Below are 16,635 nucleotides of genomic sequence, written 5' to 3'. Positions count from 1 at the left end.
GTTTTTTGTATTTTTTTTAGTAGAGACGGGGTTTCACCATGTTAGCCAGGATGGTCTCGATCTGCTGACCTCGTGATCCGCCCGTCTCGGCCTCCCAAAGTGCTGGGATTACAGGCTTGAGCCACCGCGCCCGGCCTTCCTGCGGCTTCTTTAAAGATCCTAGGCACACACAAAAAATAAAACTTAGGAATTATGGAGTCTCGGGCTTGAAAGATATCATAAAGACCATAAAGTCCAAGCATCTCTCCAGGATGCTTGTGAAAAATAACTGTCTACCAGTGAAAGCAATCACATGTCTCTCATCTGTAGATGCTATGGCTTGCATGGCTTTTGAGTTCCCAACCCAGGCTGTGCTAGGGTGACCACCATCTCAGTTTGGCTGAGTGCTGAAAGTTCTTTATCCTAAGAAACCCCTTAGTCCTCACAAACTGGGAGAACTGGTCACTATACAAGCTACCTAGAACACATGCCATTTTATCCAAGTCTCTTAAAATGTGATGTTCAATAGTCTACATATGTTCTGCTCATCCCATTATAGCTTTAATTTTAGAACTTATGACAGTATAGATTTCTATAGATTTTTGCTTCCAGAGTTACATAATGATAGGGTCAATAGTTTTTTAGGGTTAGAAGGGATTTTGGAAAACATCTAATACAACTCATTTGTTTTTGTAAATGAGGAGACCAAGTCATGGAGAACCGAATTTGCTCAAGATTCCAGTGGCTGACAACACTTACGGACTCTTACCTCTCCCTCCATCACTAAGCTCCAGCCCCATGGCTGTTCCCTGTGCCTAGAAGGCTTCTTTTCTAAGTCTTTGTCTGGCTGGCTCCTCATTCTTCAGAACTCAACTTCCATGGAACACTACTAAAAAGCTTATTCTTTTCCTTCATAGCATTTAATGTCATTTATAATTTTATGTACAGAGAGATAGACTTATATTTGATTATCTGACTCTCCCACTAGATTGCAGGCCCCCAGAGGTCAGGGACTCTGAATTTTGTATACTACTATATACTTAGGGTTGGCACAGTGCTAGCAACTATTAATCGAGTAAGAAGAAATGAATGCTTTTTATATTCTTTCACTCTACAACAACCAACATAGAAGACTTCTTCTTGTTGCTGTTGGTTTTGTCTTTGTTTTGAGATGGAGTCTGCTTTGTCACCCGGGCTGCAGTGTAGTGGCACCATCTTGGCTCACTGTAGCCTCTGCCTCCCGGCTTCAAGCGATTCTCCTACCTCAGCCTCCCAAGTAACTGGGATTACAGGCGTGAGCCACTGCGCCCAGCCTTAACACAGAAGACTTCTGTGACAGAATGTTTGGGGTTCTGTTTTCCTATCCACAAGCAAGCAATCACTTCTGCAGTGGGCACCAACTAGGTGTCCTCTGATTCAATTCTGACATATCCACCTGGAGATAGCATCAGATCCCACAGGTTGAGGGCTCAATCCCACAAGACTTCCCCACACTTCCAATGCCAATCACACGCCCCAGGCTGATTAACCTGTGCTTCTGACCAACCAGCTATAAATCAGGGATCCCACAGCTCCCTTCTTGGGTTCAACTGATGTGCTAGAGTGGCTCACAGAACTCAGGGAAACACTAATATTACTGGCTTATTATAAAGGATATTACAAAGGATGCACATGAAGAGATATTGGGTAAGGAGTGCAAAGCTTCCATGCCCTCTCTGGGAAGGCCACCCTCCAGCAACCTCCATGTGTTCAGCTGTCAGATGCTCCCCGAAACCTGTTCTCTTGGGTCTTTTATGGAGATATTATTGGATAGGCATGATTGATGACTGTGTAGAAATGTGACTTATAGGGGTATAATCTAATGCTAATAGATTGAGTGGGGAAACCCAGCAAGGCCTATCTAGATTCTTCTTGGCCTCTCTGTGGAGCGTTCTTTCCTCCTTGATATGGAGCAGGACCTCTTTTGAAATGCGCGTCTTATGACCGTCAATCAGATAAAGTAGGTTAGAGAATTTCATTATGGCCAGACATGGAGAAAGGTTAGAGTATACTTTCAGTTTCTTAGGCCTATCTTGGGGAGAAATGAAAAGCAGTGTGAGACTTATGAGTCAGAAACTATGGATGAAAACCAATATATATAAATCATAATTCCCAAGTTTTCACCATAATCTATTGGGGTGCTTCCTGATTAATCAGTAAATATTAATTAAATGCCTACTGAATATACATTGTGGCAAATATTTGCAGCTATTACTAGGCTTTAAGACACAGGAGATACAATTTTAAAGTCTAATGAATAAAAACATTAATGTATGATGTGAGAAATCTCATGAAATATGAGATCAGTTTGAAATACTATTTATTATTTTTTTTTTTTTTTTTTTTTTTTATTTTTTTTTGAGACAGAACCGTCACTCTGTCCCCCAGGGATGGAGCAGTAGCACGACCCGGCTCACTGCGAAAAAGCCTCTGCCGTCCCCAGGTCACACCATTCCCCCTGCCTCAGCCCCCCCGAGAGCTGGGACTACAGGCGCCCGCCACTAAACCCGGCTAATTTTTTTTTGTATTTTTAGTAGAGACGTGGTTTCACTGTGTTAGCCAGGATAGTCTCGATTTCCTGATTTCATGATCCGCCTGCCTCGGCCTCCCAAAGTGTTGGGATTACAGGCGTGAGCCACCACACCCAGCCTATTAGTTAATATTTTAAACTACAATTTACTTAAGCTGCAAGAATGTAATTTGCTACCCTGTAGTGGATTCTACTTGAATTTCTGATATAAACTTCTTGACATATTGCCCTATGTTAGATAACAAGCATGAACTTACAAACTGTTAAAATTGCAAAGGAACACATTACAAATACTTGTGAGTTCACTAACAATTTAAAACTGAATGCAAAACATGAGAAATTTTCTTTATTGAATTATTTTATATTTTATAATTGATATTACTTACATATCTAAATTTAATTTTATTTCCAAATGCTGTCTCTGAGGTAATAAGTGAATATCTTCCATAATATTCACTGCTATCCTCTAAGTGCTTTAGTGCCTGCAGTTCAAAATTGTTTAGTAAAAGATGACTTTAACTCCATCTCTTATATGCAGATCTAATTTGACAGCCATAAAACCTATTTTTCATGGCAATTTAAACAATCTTTGACTGAAATATGGAATCTGAAAATGGTTTTTCATCACTGAACTAAAAGGCTATAGGAAAGAATTGCTTGCTCCTTTTCTTCCATTAAAAAAATAAATTGTTAATCCTCCCTAATAGAAAAAACTATAATTGTAAATTAAAACCTAATACATATATTTCATAATTTGACACAAAGGCATTTTCAGGTGTGGACTTGAATAAAGCACATATATGCATTATATTGAAACCTGAAAAATAAAATGAAAATTTGGACTGAGAGTCCCTAATTTGATGCCATCCACATCTGCTACTGAAGCAGATCAAACCCTTTCATTATTAACCCAGCTATTGCCCGATAACCAACAGTGTTTTTAGTCTGGAGTCTTCTCCATGAGTTTTCTTTTTCTTTTCTTTTCGAGATGGAGTCTCACTTTGTCACCCATGCTGGAGTGCAGTGGCATGATCTCAGCTTACTGCAACCTCCGCCTCCCAGGTTCAAGTGATTCTCCTGACTCAGCCTCCCAAATAGTTGGAATTACAGGTGCCTGCTACCACACCTGATTAATTTTTGTTTTTTTTTTTAAATAGAGATGGGGTTTTACCATGTTGGTTAGGCTGGTCTTAAATTCCTGACCTCAGGTGGTTCACCCACCTGTGGCTTCCAAAGTGCTGGGATTACAGGCAGCCACTGCGCCCAGCCTTCTCCATGAGTTCCAACAGTACATGAATATTAAGGAAGCTTGATGAAGTTTTAAAGAAACTTCTAGTCAAAATATTTCTGTTCATTTACAAGAATTATTTGAGGAAGGAATTTTATATTCTTCAAATATTGTGTAATATTTTTAACTGCCCTTTACATTGATCTCCCATATAACATACATATTTTTCTTTGACATTTCTGAGGTCATTAGATAAATATAAACATTAAATGAAAAAGAAAAAACAAAAAATATAGCTTGGGTCAATTAATAGAAAGGCAATTATGGAACAACTATTTATTTTGTTTCACATTAAAGAGAGGAGATACATAAAACCCTAATCTTGGCTGTGAAGAACCTACTGCAGTTGCTGAATAGGAAATATATAATGTAATAAAATTTCAGAGCAGCATATTATTGTTCTCAGAAAGAACCCCTCTGAACCAGGGAAGGATGATTTTGGGGAATGACTTGAGTGCTAAGTCCCTAAGAACGAAAGGAGTTTTAAATTATTTTTTTGAGAGAAATTATATATATGGTTCACAGCAAGCAAAAGCTCCCAGGTAGAACTTAGCCAATATATGAAAGTAATTTTTATTAGAAGGTCTAAATGAACTAATAATTAGAAACAAAGTTGGAGAGATACGATGCGTACCCACCAGAGAAGCAATTTATACAAATTTCCACATTGAACAGAGGAGTTTTTTCTCAAGAAAAGAGCACTTTGACAGGACACAGGAACACTTTGACAGACATTCTGGCCTCTTAACATTCACTTTGTAATTCTGGTATTTGAAAAAACAAACACTAGCAGTTCTATATAAAATGTAATGAATTACTGAGAGGATAGAGGCAATTTCATTAATTCAGTTGTGAAATAAAAATCTAGGGCAGTGTTTGTAATAGAATAGAACAAAATGTTAGATTGTATCACATTTCAATAAAGGTACGTAATATTTAATGGCACTTTTTTGTTGCGTGTAAGTGGATGTTATAATATGAAATGCAAGATGTTCTGAGAAACACTGAAGTACAAATTGGCTTTAAAAAAAAATGGAAAGAGCCGGGCGCGGTGGCTCAAGCCTGTAATCCCAGCACTTTGGGAGGCCGAGACGGGCGGATCACGAGGTCAGGAGATCGAGACCATCCTGGCTAACACGGTGAAACCCCGTCTCTACTAAAACTACAAAACACTAGCCGGGCGACGTGGCGGCGCCTGTAGTCCCAGCTACTCGGGAGGCTGAGACATGAGAATGGCGTGAACCCGGGAGGCGGAGCTTGCAGTGAGCTGAGAGCCGGCCACAGCACTCCAGCCTGGGCGACAGAGTGAGACTCCGTCTCAAAAAAAAAAAAAAAAGGAAAGAAAGAGAACAAATCTTAAAGACAGAGTCAACAGGATTGGAAATCAAATTGGATTGGGTGAGGGCAGGGGAAGGGGAATGGAAAAGAAGTTATAGTAAACTGAAAAACAATGTTAATCACTTTTAAATATATAACCAAAAGATTGTAATTTCAGAAATAAAATGTGAAAATGTACCTGATGTGGAATATGTATCATGCTCTAAAATGTTTTTCTTTAATAACTTAAACATCCTTATTATATTGGAATAATTTCCTGAGGAAAACTCTAGGATAAGTTATTTCTGGCATAGTAGAAATTACCTTAAGTGTTATCCACTGAAAATCTCTGAAGACTTTCAGTTATTGAAGTTCCCTAAAAACAAACTAACTGAGTCTGCAAATAGTTGTTCAATAATTGCCTACTTTCTATTAATTGACCTAAGCTATATTTTTTCTTTTTTTCTTTTTCATTTAATGTCTATATTTATCTAATGACCTCAGAAATATCAAAGAAAAATGCTTCTTCAAATGCTCTTGACATGTATATTATCTGGAATTTTCTCTGTTTGGATAGATATGATCATCTTTCTAATATATTGACCAAGATATTAAATGAGCGTCCTGAAAATGCTGTTGACATCTTTGAAAATATTAGCCAAGATGTGAAGATGGCACATTTTAGTAAAAAATTTGATGCACTCCACAATGAGAATGAGATGCTTCCAATATATGAAATAGCAGAAAAGCAGAAGGCTCTCTTTCTCCAGGGACATTTGGAAGGAGTTGACCAAGAATTGGAAGATGAAATAGTAAGTCACTACTATAAATTTTAATAATTAAATCTTAGGATTTTATTTGGGATGAATGGCTGTGGCTTTAAATTCATACCAACTGTATTTTATAGCTTTTTTTTTTTTAGACAGGTGCCCAGGCTTGCAGTACAATTGCACGATCCTGGCTCACTGCAGCCTCTACCTCTCAGGGTCAAGCGATTCTCCTCCCTCAGCCTCCTGAGTAGCTGGGACTTCAGGCACGTGCCACCATGCCCAGCTAATTTTTGTATTTTTAGTAGAGATGGGGTTTCGCCATATTGGCCAGGCTGGTCTCAAACTCCTGACCTCAAGTGATCTGCCTACCTTGGCCTCCCAGAATGTTGGGATTACAGGAGTGAGCCACTGCACCTGGCCTTTATAGCTTCTTACATAGTATTTGCATCTTATTTTTTGAAAATATCTTCAAGCCTTCTTTAGTCAACCTTATTTCACATTACTCATTTCCTTGATTAGGGATTTCTTGTTTTTTCATACTGTGTTTTAGTATTTTGTAAGCTAAAACAGATTCTTATAGGTTTGTATGCTAAGTTTCTTAATATTAGAGAAAAGGATTTCTTCACATGTTCTCTTCTCCAAGGTGCCTGGTGCAGATCTGGATGTACAGCTATCTTTTGCTAAAGATTTGTTGAATAATGAATAAATGTTAGATAACTAAAAATCAGGTTTTAAATCAAGTTGCATATTTATTAGAAAATTCAGAAGCACTTCTAATGTCATTTGTATTTTCTTCTAAGACAAGCTCCTTATGTTATGACTTGATATTATGTATATTACATCAATGGGATGTAATACAAGAGGAGAGGAGTAAAATACTTCTTTAAATCGTCATAGACAAAATGTTGAAAATATTTGGAGAAGGGGTTGGTAACAGAGATTGAAAAAAGCTATAATTAGAGAATAAAATCTTATATATCAAAGAAATTTTAATTTCAAAGATTTCATAATAGTATTGGCTATTCTGTTTCCTAAATACTCATATACTTGTAATTTGTACACATCTGCTGAACTTACATTCTGTTACCACTAGATTATTTAAGATGTGTGTATATACTTTCAAATTTGATGTTTGGAGTAAGGTATTTTCAAAATAGCACTCTGTCAGGGAAGAGAGAAGAGAGACAGTAGATGCTGTCTCTAGGCTAAGCAGCCTGTGAGGAGAGAGCTAATTGACGCAGTAAGATCTGTAGTATTCATACAAAAGGAACAGGTGATAGGTGTCAAGGAGTTGACATTGGACAGTTTCAACAAGGTGGCAGTTGGTTCTGTAGCCATATCCAGCGATGATGAGTCTGGGAGCGAACAGCATATGGAGATGAGTTAGATAGGCAGGCATTCTCATGCAGGAGTTAATCAAAGAAACTTCAGACTCCAGGGTAAGAATGGGTGCCCTTTATAGACACAGCATTACAAGGTAGGACTTTGTATCCTAAAACTAGGATATGGGGTGAGAATACAAATAAGCTGTTTTGATCATGGGACCTGGGCCCTTTAACTGGATTCCATAAAACTTCCTCATAAGGGATAAGATTGGCTTTACAGCCTGGAACAGCTGAGTCATCAGCTGAAGATTAAAAGCTCCACCTCAGAAAGTAGAAAGATGCAGGAACAGATAGAGAGGTCTCTCTGATGCATTGAAATATGAACTACATGACCAACCCTGTCCCTGACTTACATGTTTAGAGTGTTCATGTTTTTATTCCTGCCTTTAACCACACCAGAATTCATTTGCTTAGTCTTCAGCATTCATTTATTCATTCACCCATTTATTCATACACAATGTGACTACTGCATTCCAAGTACTGAGATACACATGGGAAAAAGACTTTTCTGACTTTAAGTTGCTTACAATTTAGAGAAAGGCAAAAAAGACTGGAAAGCCATTTGATTAGTGCAATAAAGAGCTAGCCTCATTTGATGGAGTAAACATGGGCTTTGGAGGTAGCCAGATCTGAGTTAGAATCCTAGTTCAACTAGCTTGCTAGTTGTGTGATTTTGAGCAAGAGGCTAAACTTTCCAAGCCTTAAGGACAATCAAATGGCAAAAACCTGAGGGGTAGAGGTAGTATATATAAAGGATTTGGCCTATAATAGGAACTTAATAGTAGCAATTATTATTATATTGTTTTGACAACATGATAAATGACAGAATGGAACAACTAACTCTGCTATTGGTAATTGGGCAAGGCTTTTTAGTGGAGGTAATATTTCATTTGGGCTATGAAGCATAAGCAGGAGTTCACCAGGTGAAGACTCTTAGAAATTAAATTCTTAGAAAAAAGAACAATAAAATAATCAGGAAAGATTATTTGATGTTTGGAAAAGTTGAGTGTGGGTTTGAGGGAGTGATTGATGGAAATGAAGTGAACAGAGTGCTTAAAGCCAGACTGTTCTTTGTGCGTTGATAAGTAACTTCTTTCTTGTAAACAGTAAGAAGTTTTTAAATAGAGAATAGCATGGTCTGACTTTTGGTTTAGAAAGATAACTCTGATCATAATATGAAAGATAATGAAAAAAGAAAGGTAGAATGGGGCCGGGAGGAGAGCGTTAGAAGCCTTCTGCTATAGCACAAGTAGTGAGGATGGTGACTAATATATTATAAATGAATACAAGAGGAGGAAATAATGCCAACAAATTTTTATGTGCTAGAATCAATAGGAATCTAACTACTTAAATATTGAAGGTCAAGAAAGTCAGAGGAAGCAAAGATGACCGAACTTTCTGGTGTGAGAAACTGAGATGTCACTGGTGAAGAAAGAGTACATAGAAAAAAGAGAAAACTTTGAGAGAAACGTGAATTAAATATTAAACTGAGATATTTTTAGAATACTCAAGTGAAATTTATCAGAAGTGGCTAGAAATATGTGTAGAATATGGGAGAAAATCAGAGTTAAAGAAACTTTAAACAGCCACTTATCACTTGAAGTGGTGTGGAGAACTCTTCCAAGCATAAAGTGTTGAGAGATGCGATTAAGTGAAAAGGATATTTTAACAACATCAACATTTGGAGCTCAAGAAATAAGGGAGCAATTAAAGAGACGTAAGATGAAATAGTTTTAAAGGGCCAAGTAGGATAGGTACAGCAAATGTCAAGGAAAGACTTTTGCAATCCTACATCAAGGCGATGAGGATTTTAAAAAGTCATTATACTTATTTTGACACTACAATTATAATATAAATAATAGCATATCATTTGTAAGAATAGCAGAGCTCTCAAGTTCTTCATCTTGAGGGTCAAGGTTTGTCTTGTAAGTTACCTTGACCTATAGTTGAAGTTCTTTCCTACTTTTTCACAAATGTGTTTCTTTTTTTTTTTTTGAGATGGAGTCTCTCTCTGTCACCCAGGCTGGAGTGCAGTGGCGTGATCTCGGCTTACTGTGAGCACTGCCTGTCGGGTCCATGCCACTCTCCTATCTCAGCCTCCTGAATAGCTGGGACTACAGGCACCCGCCACCATACCCAGCTAATTTTTTGTGTTTTTAGTTAACGATGGAGTTTCACCATGTTAGTCAGGATGGTCTTGATCTACTAACCTCGTGATCTGCCTGACTCGGCCACCCAAAGTGCTGGGATTACAGACGTGAGCCACCACGCCCAGTCTTCACAAATGTGTTTCTATGGTTCATTTGAGACTCTGCTTATTCATTTCTCTGTATTTCTTTGGTGGAATTTTTTTATTTCATTTTAAATTCAAAATAATTTATTATAAGTAGGAGGAGCATCTGACTACATTATGTCTTCAAGTATAGACATGAGTACTTTATTATATGTTCCTTTTATTTATCCCATACATTACATCACCCAGGATACTATATTAATTTTTAGTGATCCTATATAAAACCATGCACTTAATAAATGTTTATTTTAAAGATATATAGTAATATAGACATATGTAAAACCATACTTTGTTCTAAATATGTGTGTACATAGTTATTCTACATCTTATTTTAGGATACTAAGGGAGTCACTTAAATATTTTTTATAAAACAGGAATGTTGAATTTTTATTATTCATAGTGATTATTAAATTTTCTCTACCTATTTACATAAACAAGGTAACTATTATATATTAATGAGTATAAGATACAAGAGAAGCTACATTTATAAATAATGAGAGAAGAACAGAGATTCAGGAATTATCATACTTTGATCTAAATATGTTTGTTTGTTTTTTGAGATGAAGTCTTGCTCTGTTGCCTAGGCTGGAATGCAGTGGTGCAACCTCAGCTCACTACAACCTCCTCCTCCAGGGTTCAAGTGATCCTCTTGCCTCAGCCTCCCAAGTAGCTGGGACTATAGGCAGGCACCACCATGCCCAGCTAATTTTTGTATTTCTATTAGAGACGGGGGTCTCACCATGTTGACCAGGCTGGTCTCGAACTCCTGAGCTCAGGTGATCCACTCACCTCAGCCTCCCAAAGTGCTGGGATTATAGGCGTGAACCACCGTGCCCAGCCAATTTGATCTAAATCTTGAGAGAAATGTCAAAGAAGTGGTGGAGAAAGTAGAATATCGAGATACATAAAAAAGACAAGGGAAGCAAGCATTTGTCGTATCGATAAATTTTAACTACAGCATTTGTTTCCCCAGGCAGAAAATGCTCTTCCAAACGTAATGGAGTCAGCTTTTTATTTTGAACAAGCTGGAGTTGGTTTGGGCACAGATGAGACGTACCGCATATTTCTTGCCCTCAAACAGCTTACTGACACCCACCCAATCCAAAGATGCCGCTTCTGGGGAAAGATCTTGGGTCTGGAAATGAATTATATTGTAGCTGAAGTGGAGTTTCGTGAGGGGGAAGATGAAGAGGAAGTGGAAGAGGAAGATGTGGCTGAAGAGAGGGACAATGGAGAAAGTGAAGCTGATGAAGATGAGGAAGATGAATTACCAAAGTCCTTTTACAAGGCCCCGCAGGCTATACCAAAAGAAGAAAGTAGAACAGGTGCCAACAAATATGTCTATTTTGTTTGCAATGAACCAGGAAGACCATGGGTGAAGTTACCACCAGTTATACCTGCACAAATTGTTATTGCAAGAAAATCAAGAAATTTTCACTGGGCGATTGGATGCTCCCATCATAAGCTACCCACCTTTCCCAGGAAATGAGAGTAATTATTTACGAGCGCAAATTGCCCGAATTTCAGCAGGAACCCACGTCAGTCCTCTAGGATTTTATCAGTTTGGTGAAGAGGAAGGAGAAGAAGAAGAAGAGGTAGAAGGTGGGCAAAATAGCTTTGAGGAAAACCCTGATTTTGAAGGCATCCAAGTGATAGATCTAGTAGAATCCTTATCCAATTGGGTTCATCATGTACAGCATATTCTCTCTCAGGTAAGAGCTTTGCAGTTCTCAATCTATCAGGTAATTAGGCAAATATTCATTAAATTATCACTATAATGCATGAAGACATACAAAATAAAGGCCTTTGGATTCTATTTAATAGGCAGGAAAAGAGATAATTAAAACACAGCCAAAATGCAGAGTAATATAAAATGCCGATGTCTATATAATTGTCTATATAACTGAAGGTCCCAGGGATCTCCAAACAGACTTTATTTTCTATTTGAAAATAAAACACATTCTTCTGTGGAACATTTGACACATGATGTACAGATTTAGATTTGTGTGTTCTGCAATTACACAAGTTTTTTATATGTTTAATATAGATGGGTACATTAATTTTGAAAACAGTTGTTTAATTTTATCTCTATAATACATGTAGCTTTTATGTCAAGAACAGTAAGGGATTATAACAAAAACAAAATCAAAGAAACAGTGCTATATAGCAGTTATGTAACACCTATTGTTCCAGGTGTGTGTGTGTTTGTGTGTGTGTGTGTGTATAAGATTTAATCTTTACAACAACCCCACGAAACAGTATTATTATCCTCAATTTTCAGATGAGGACATTGAAACAGAGAGTTTAGGAAATGTAACAAAAGGAACATAGCTAATAAGGAACCGAATCAGATGTGAGACTGCACAGAATGGACCCAGTGCATCCACTTAACCCTTGTGCTATACTACCTCATCTGCAGGTAGAAAATCTTCATTATACTTTGATCTAGATAAGAGATACTCTTAGCTTTCTCTACATAAGAGTTAACTAAATGAGACATTATAAACCCTAAACTTCCATAAATAATCTTATTACCACATTTAAATGTTAATGTTAATAATCATTATCATAATAGCTTCAGCTCTCTCATAGATTATTTACCACAAACCAGTAAAATACACTCTTACCTTTTTCACTAAGGTTCTGCTAATTTTAAAATATAAGTGATAATTTTAAAATACACGTTCTGTGACTTCAAGAATTTGGCAAATTCTCAAAATAAATAGCATGGCTTTTTCCTTGAAACAACCTAGATGAAAATAGCACTTGGAAAATGTACATAGAATGAATGAATGAATAATCGATTAAATTCCCACAGAGTGACGCTTCATCCTGATCAAATGAATGTTCTGAAATTTTAAGGTCCCCATTAGACTACTAAATCTTGCAACATTCATTCCCAGGGTCGCTGTAATTGGTTCAACTCCATACAAAAAAACGAGGAAGAAGAAGAGGAAGGAGAGGAAGAAGATGAAGAAAAAGAAGAGCCTGACTACATAGAACAGGAAGTGGGGCCTCCTCTTTTGACACCAATCTCTGAAGATTTAGGTTATTTTACATAACTATTATCACACACAGACACACAAACAATATAATATACTATGTGCGTTATTAGTAAATATGAGAGTTGGAAAGCTCTAAAAAGTGAACAAGAGCCAAAGTCTCATCCTCTTCCCATTCGTGTTCTGGGATGATAGGGAGTGAAGAATATAGCTGGCCACATCAATGTTCTCTGACAGAGGTTGAAGGAGTCATGTAGAGAGGAAACATAAGTTGGCTGTAGCGCTTTCTGGAAATGCTGACAATTGTCTCCTTTATTATTCTTGTCTTGCATTCTGCAGACCACAAACAAATGGCATAAATATTCTTGGTCCTGGTTTTTAAAAACTCTACTCTCATTCCTATATTCTTGTTTCTTTCCCTTCAGTTTTGGAGTATTTGTGCTTGCAACCCTTGATCTCATTTAATAATAATATACCTTTCATTAAGCCATCAAATACTACTCACTCTATGACACAAGCCTCCTTTCCCTTAATAAAACTTCTTGTCTTGGTTGCAAAAATGGAGATATATATTTCAAATTCCATTGTTCCAGAACATTCACGAAGTACCCTCCTGATTTTGTTAAGCTGCTGCTGTTTTTTCTTTCTATATCAAATATGTGTGTATCTGTGTTTGTGCATGCATGTGTGGATTTATAAAAATAGCTTACACAGTAGATTCTTGTCTAGTCAGGAATTAAGCTTTTGCATTTGTCTTTGGGTTCCAGAGATTCAGAATATACCCCCTTGGACAACACGGTTATCCTCAGATCTCATTCCACAATATGCTATTGCAGTCCTTCAATCCAACCTTTGGCCTGGAGCATATGCCTTCTCCAATGGCAAGTAAGTATCTGACCACTTATGAAGCCATTTCTGTGATTAGTTAAGCTCTGGAAATTATAAATAACCACTACAATGTTAAGCTACTATCATTGTTTTCTTGTTTTTTTGAGACAGAGTCTTGCTCTGTCATCCAGGCTGGAGTGCAGTGGCATGATCTCAGCTCACTGCAACCTCCGCCTCCTGGGTTCAAACTGTTCTCCTACCTCAGCCTCCCCAGTAGCTGGGATTACAGGCATGCACCACTGTGCCCAGCTAATTTTTGTATTTTTTTTTTTTTTTAGTAGATACGAGGTTTCGCCATGTTAGCCAGGCTGGCCTCAAACTCCTGATCTCATGATTCACCCCTCCTCGGCCTCTCAAAGTGCTGGGATTACATGTTTGAGCCACCACGCCTGGCCGCTACTATCATTTTAACTCATCTTTGGCATATTATGTGTGTTTGGCATAAAATTTATTAAAATAACATCTGTGATACACAATAAAACATCAAATTCAGGACATTAGGTAGTAATTCGGACTTCTACCCTTTCATCTTATCAGTTTGTTGAAATAAAATATGGGTTTTCATCAATGATTATTTGGGTAATGACTTATTCATTCACTTAGAAGATTAATGGAGATATTTCTAAGCCGTATTTAAATTAGTTTAAATCTCAGATCATTTTTGTTGGAAATCTTGATAAAAGATAGTTAAAATATGCTTTATTTAGGCTATCGCTTTCAGAGGAATTAAGATCAAGAGCACACTAAAAATAATTTTATCCCTTACCTAGAACATATACTTCTATTTGTCTTATGTTTCTATTTTTTTACTAATAACCCAGTGTCAGAAGCTTAGCTTATCTGGAGAGAAAGCTGAGCAGCCAGGTGTTAGAGTAGCCATTAAAGCACAACAAGCTAAAAATGAGAGTTAAGGTGGCTCAAGCCTTTAATCCCAGCACTTTGGGAGGCCGAGACGGGCGGATCACGAGGTCAGGAGATCGAGACCATCCTGGCTAACACCGTGAAACCCCGTCTCTACTAAAAAATACAAAAAACTAGCCGGGCGAAGTGGCGGGCGCCTGTAGTCCCAGCTACTCGGGAGGCTGAGGCAGGAGAATGGCGTAAACCCGGGAAGCGGAGCTTGCAGTGAGCTGAGATCCGGCCACTGCACTCCAGCCTGGGTGACAGAGCAAGACTCCGTCTCAAAAAAAAAAAAAAAAAAAAAAAAAAAAAGAGAGTTAAGCCTTTAATCATTTACTGTGATAGTATAAGCAAGAGAAAGCTTTGACATCCCCGTTCCATTTTCCCCCATGGAATGGCCCTCTAGTGGAGAGTCAGGTGGATCAGCACAGATATGGCTATCATAGATGTGGAGGTGCTGGGGTCATCTCATTGAGAAGGGAATCCTCAAACGGCTCCTGCAGTTTTACAGACCTGGAGACCAAGAGGAGGATGAGAGGGGCTGGAAGGCTGGAAGTGAAAAAGTGCTGAGCACAGAGAGTGAAAAAGTGCTGAGCACAGAGAGCAGAGAAAGGAGGGGTTGGAAAGGTCTCTGCTGAAGGCCTCAGATAAAGAGACCTAGGAATGGAGGCACCTGGTCTAGGAATGCAAACATTGAAGAGCATGACTAGCCAAAGGGGCCAGCGTCCTTGACTGCAACTTCCCGTAGAGACAGCAATGCATTGTATTCCAAGTCTGGTGTGCCAGGTAAACTCTTTGTGATTGCCTATGGTCATACCTAAAAAAAGTAACACATAGGTTTCTAACCACAAGCCCAACTCCTTGCCCAGGCAGGAGTCTGCAGGGTTAGCTATTTTTAAATCTTTCTAACTTTGTGGAAGGTAATAACTTTTTTTTTCCTCCCCTGAAAATAATTGAAAGGAGAAAGGCTTTTGCTTGTGGTCTAGGTGTGGGGTACATTTTAACAGTGTCTGGTCTCACAGTTTTTTTTTTAACCAGCTTAAGCAGTTTGGATGAAAACAATTCCCTGTGGTAGAAAAATCATTGAGGAATATTTTACTTCTAGCATTTTACATGTATTACTTTTTAAATTATAGGACCATGATATTCTAAGTACTTCAGTATTACAGAAGGGTCCATTTTTCTGAGAAATTATATAATAATCTTTTTTTCTTTTCTTTCTTTTTTTTTTTACTTATAGAAAGTTTGAAAATTTCTACATAGGTTGGGGTCATAAGTATAGTCCAGACAATTATACACCCCCAGTTCCACCACCAGTTTATCAAGAATACCCCAGTGGACCAGAAATTACAGAAATGGATGACCCCAGTGTGGAGGAGGAGCAAGCTTTCAGGGCTGCACAAGAAGCAGTTCTACTTGCAGCTGAGAATGAAGAATATGAGGAAGATGAAGATGAGGAAGATGATTATGACTAATAAACATAAAATTAGCCTGGTTTTATGTGACACTGATATATACCCCTTATATGAGACTAATTTTACACTTTTCTGTGTGTGTATATACATACACATGTCAGAAATTATTGAACTGCAAAAGTCAATCTTGAAAATATCAAGCTTGAAATTTCATAGGTAGAAATATTAACATTTTTATTGAAAGATACTCATGGGATTTTCCAGAGGCTAAATAACATGCAATCACATCATTGTTCTGAGGGTTATGGATAATGGAATATGCGCTTGTACATTCTTGTTTTTAAAAGGGCGCAGGTTTCACATGGTCCAAGTGAGGTAAAACAATTAAAATAAATAAATAAATGGTCTTAGGTTTAATTTGTAATATGACAAACACTGGAAGATACAACCCACAGGAAATTCTTGGAAACATCAATACTTTTTTAAGAGTGTCAAGGGGTATGAAGACAAAAAATATTATCACTAGAGTAATGTATTGTTAACCTTTGTAAGAACTGATCTCAGCATGTACTCTTAAACTTTTGTAATTACCTATGGTCGTGACTGTGATATTGTGACCAAACACTGTATAGCATATATATTCATTTTTCCTGCTTGAGATAGTATCATAATTCCATCACCTGCTTAAAACTGTAGGGAACACTGAATTTTTTTTTTTTTTTTTTTTTTTGGCGGGGAGGTGGTTGGGACACAGTCTCTGTCGCCAGGCTAGAGTGCAGGCTAGAGTGCAGTAGTGCGATCTCGGCTCACTGCCACCTCTGCCTCCTGG

The 16,635-nt window shown here is 37.8% G+C and overlaps 1 protein-coding gene across 1 annotated transcript in view; it reads left to right on the top strand.

Moving 5' to 3' along the window:
* The window catches only part of RSPH4A (radial spoke head component 4A), a 17,550-nt gene extending 1,152 nt beyond the window's left edge, over positions 1–16,398 (top strand). Inside the window, 6 exon segments of the mRNA XM_017855452.1 lie at positions 5,731–5,965; positions 10,575–11,023; positions 11,025–11,313; positions 12,505–12,649; positions 13,371–13,488; positions 15,632–16,398. Coding sequence (XP_017710941.1) covers positions 5,731–5,965; positions 10,575–11,023; positions 11,025–11,313; positions 12,505–12,649; positions 13,371–13,488; positions 15,632–15,866 — 1,471 coding nt within the window. The 3' untranslated portion in view covers positions 15,867–16,398.
* The last annotated feature ends 237 nt before the right edge of the window (positions 16,399–16,635 follow it).

Source organism: Rhinopithecus bieti, unplaced genomic scaffold (genome assembly GCF_001698545.2).
Source record: "Rhinopithecus bieti isolate Rb0 unplaced genomic scaffold, ASM169854v2 scaffold_41207, whole genome shotgun sequence".
Classification (NCBI taxonomy): domain Eukaryota; kingdom Metazoa; phylum Chordata; class Mammalia; order Primates; family Cercopithecidae; genus Rhinopithecus; species Rhinopithecus bieti.
This window is presented reverse-complemented; position numbering and strand designations above follow the sequence as displayed.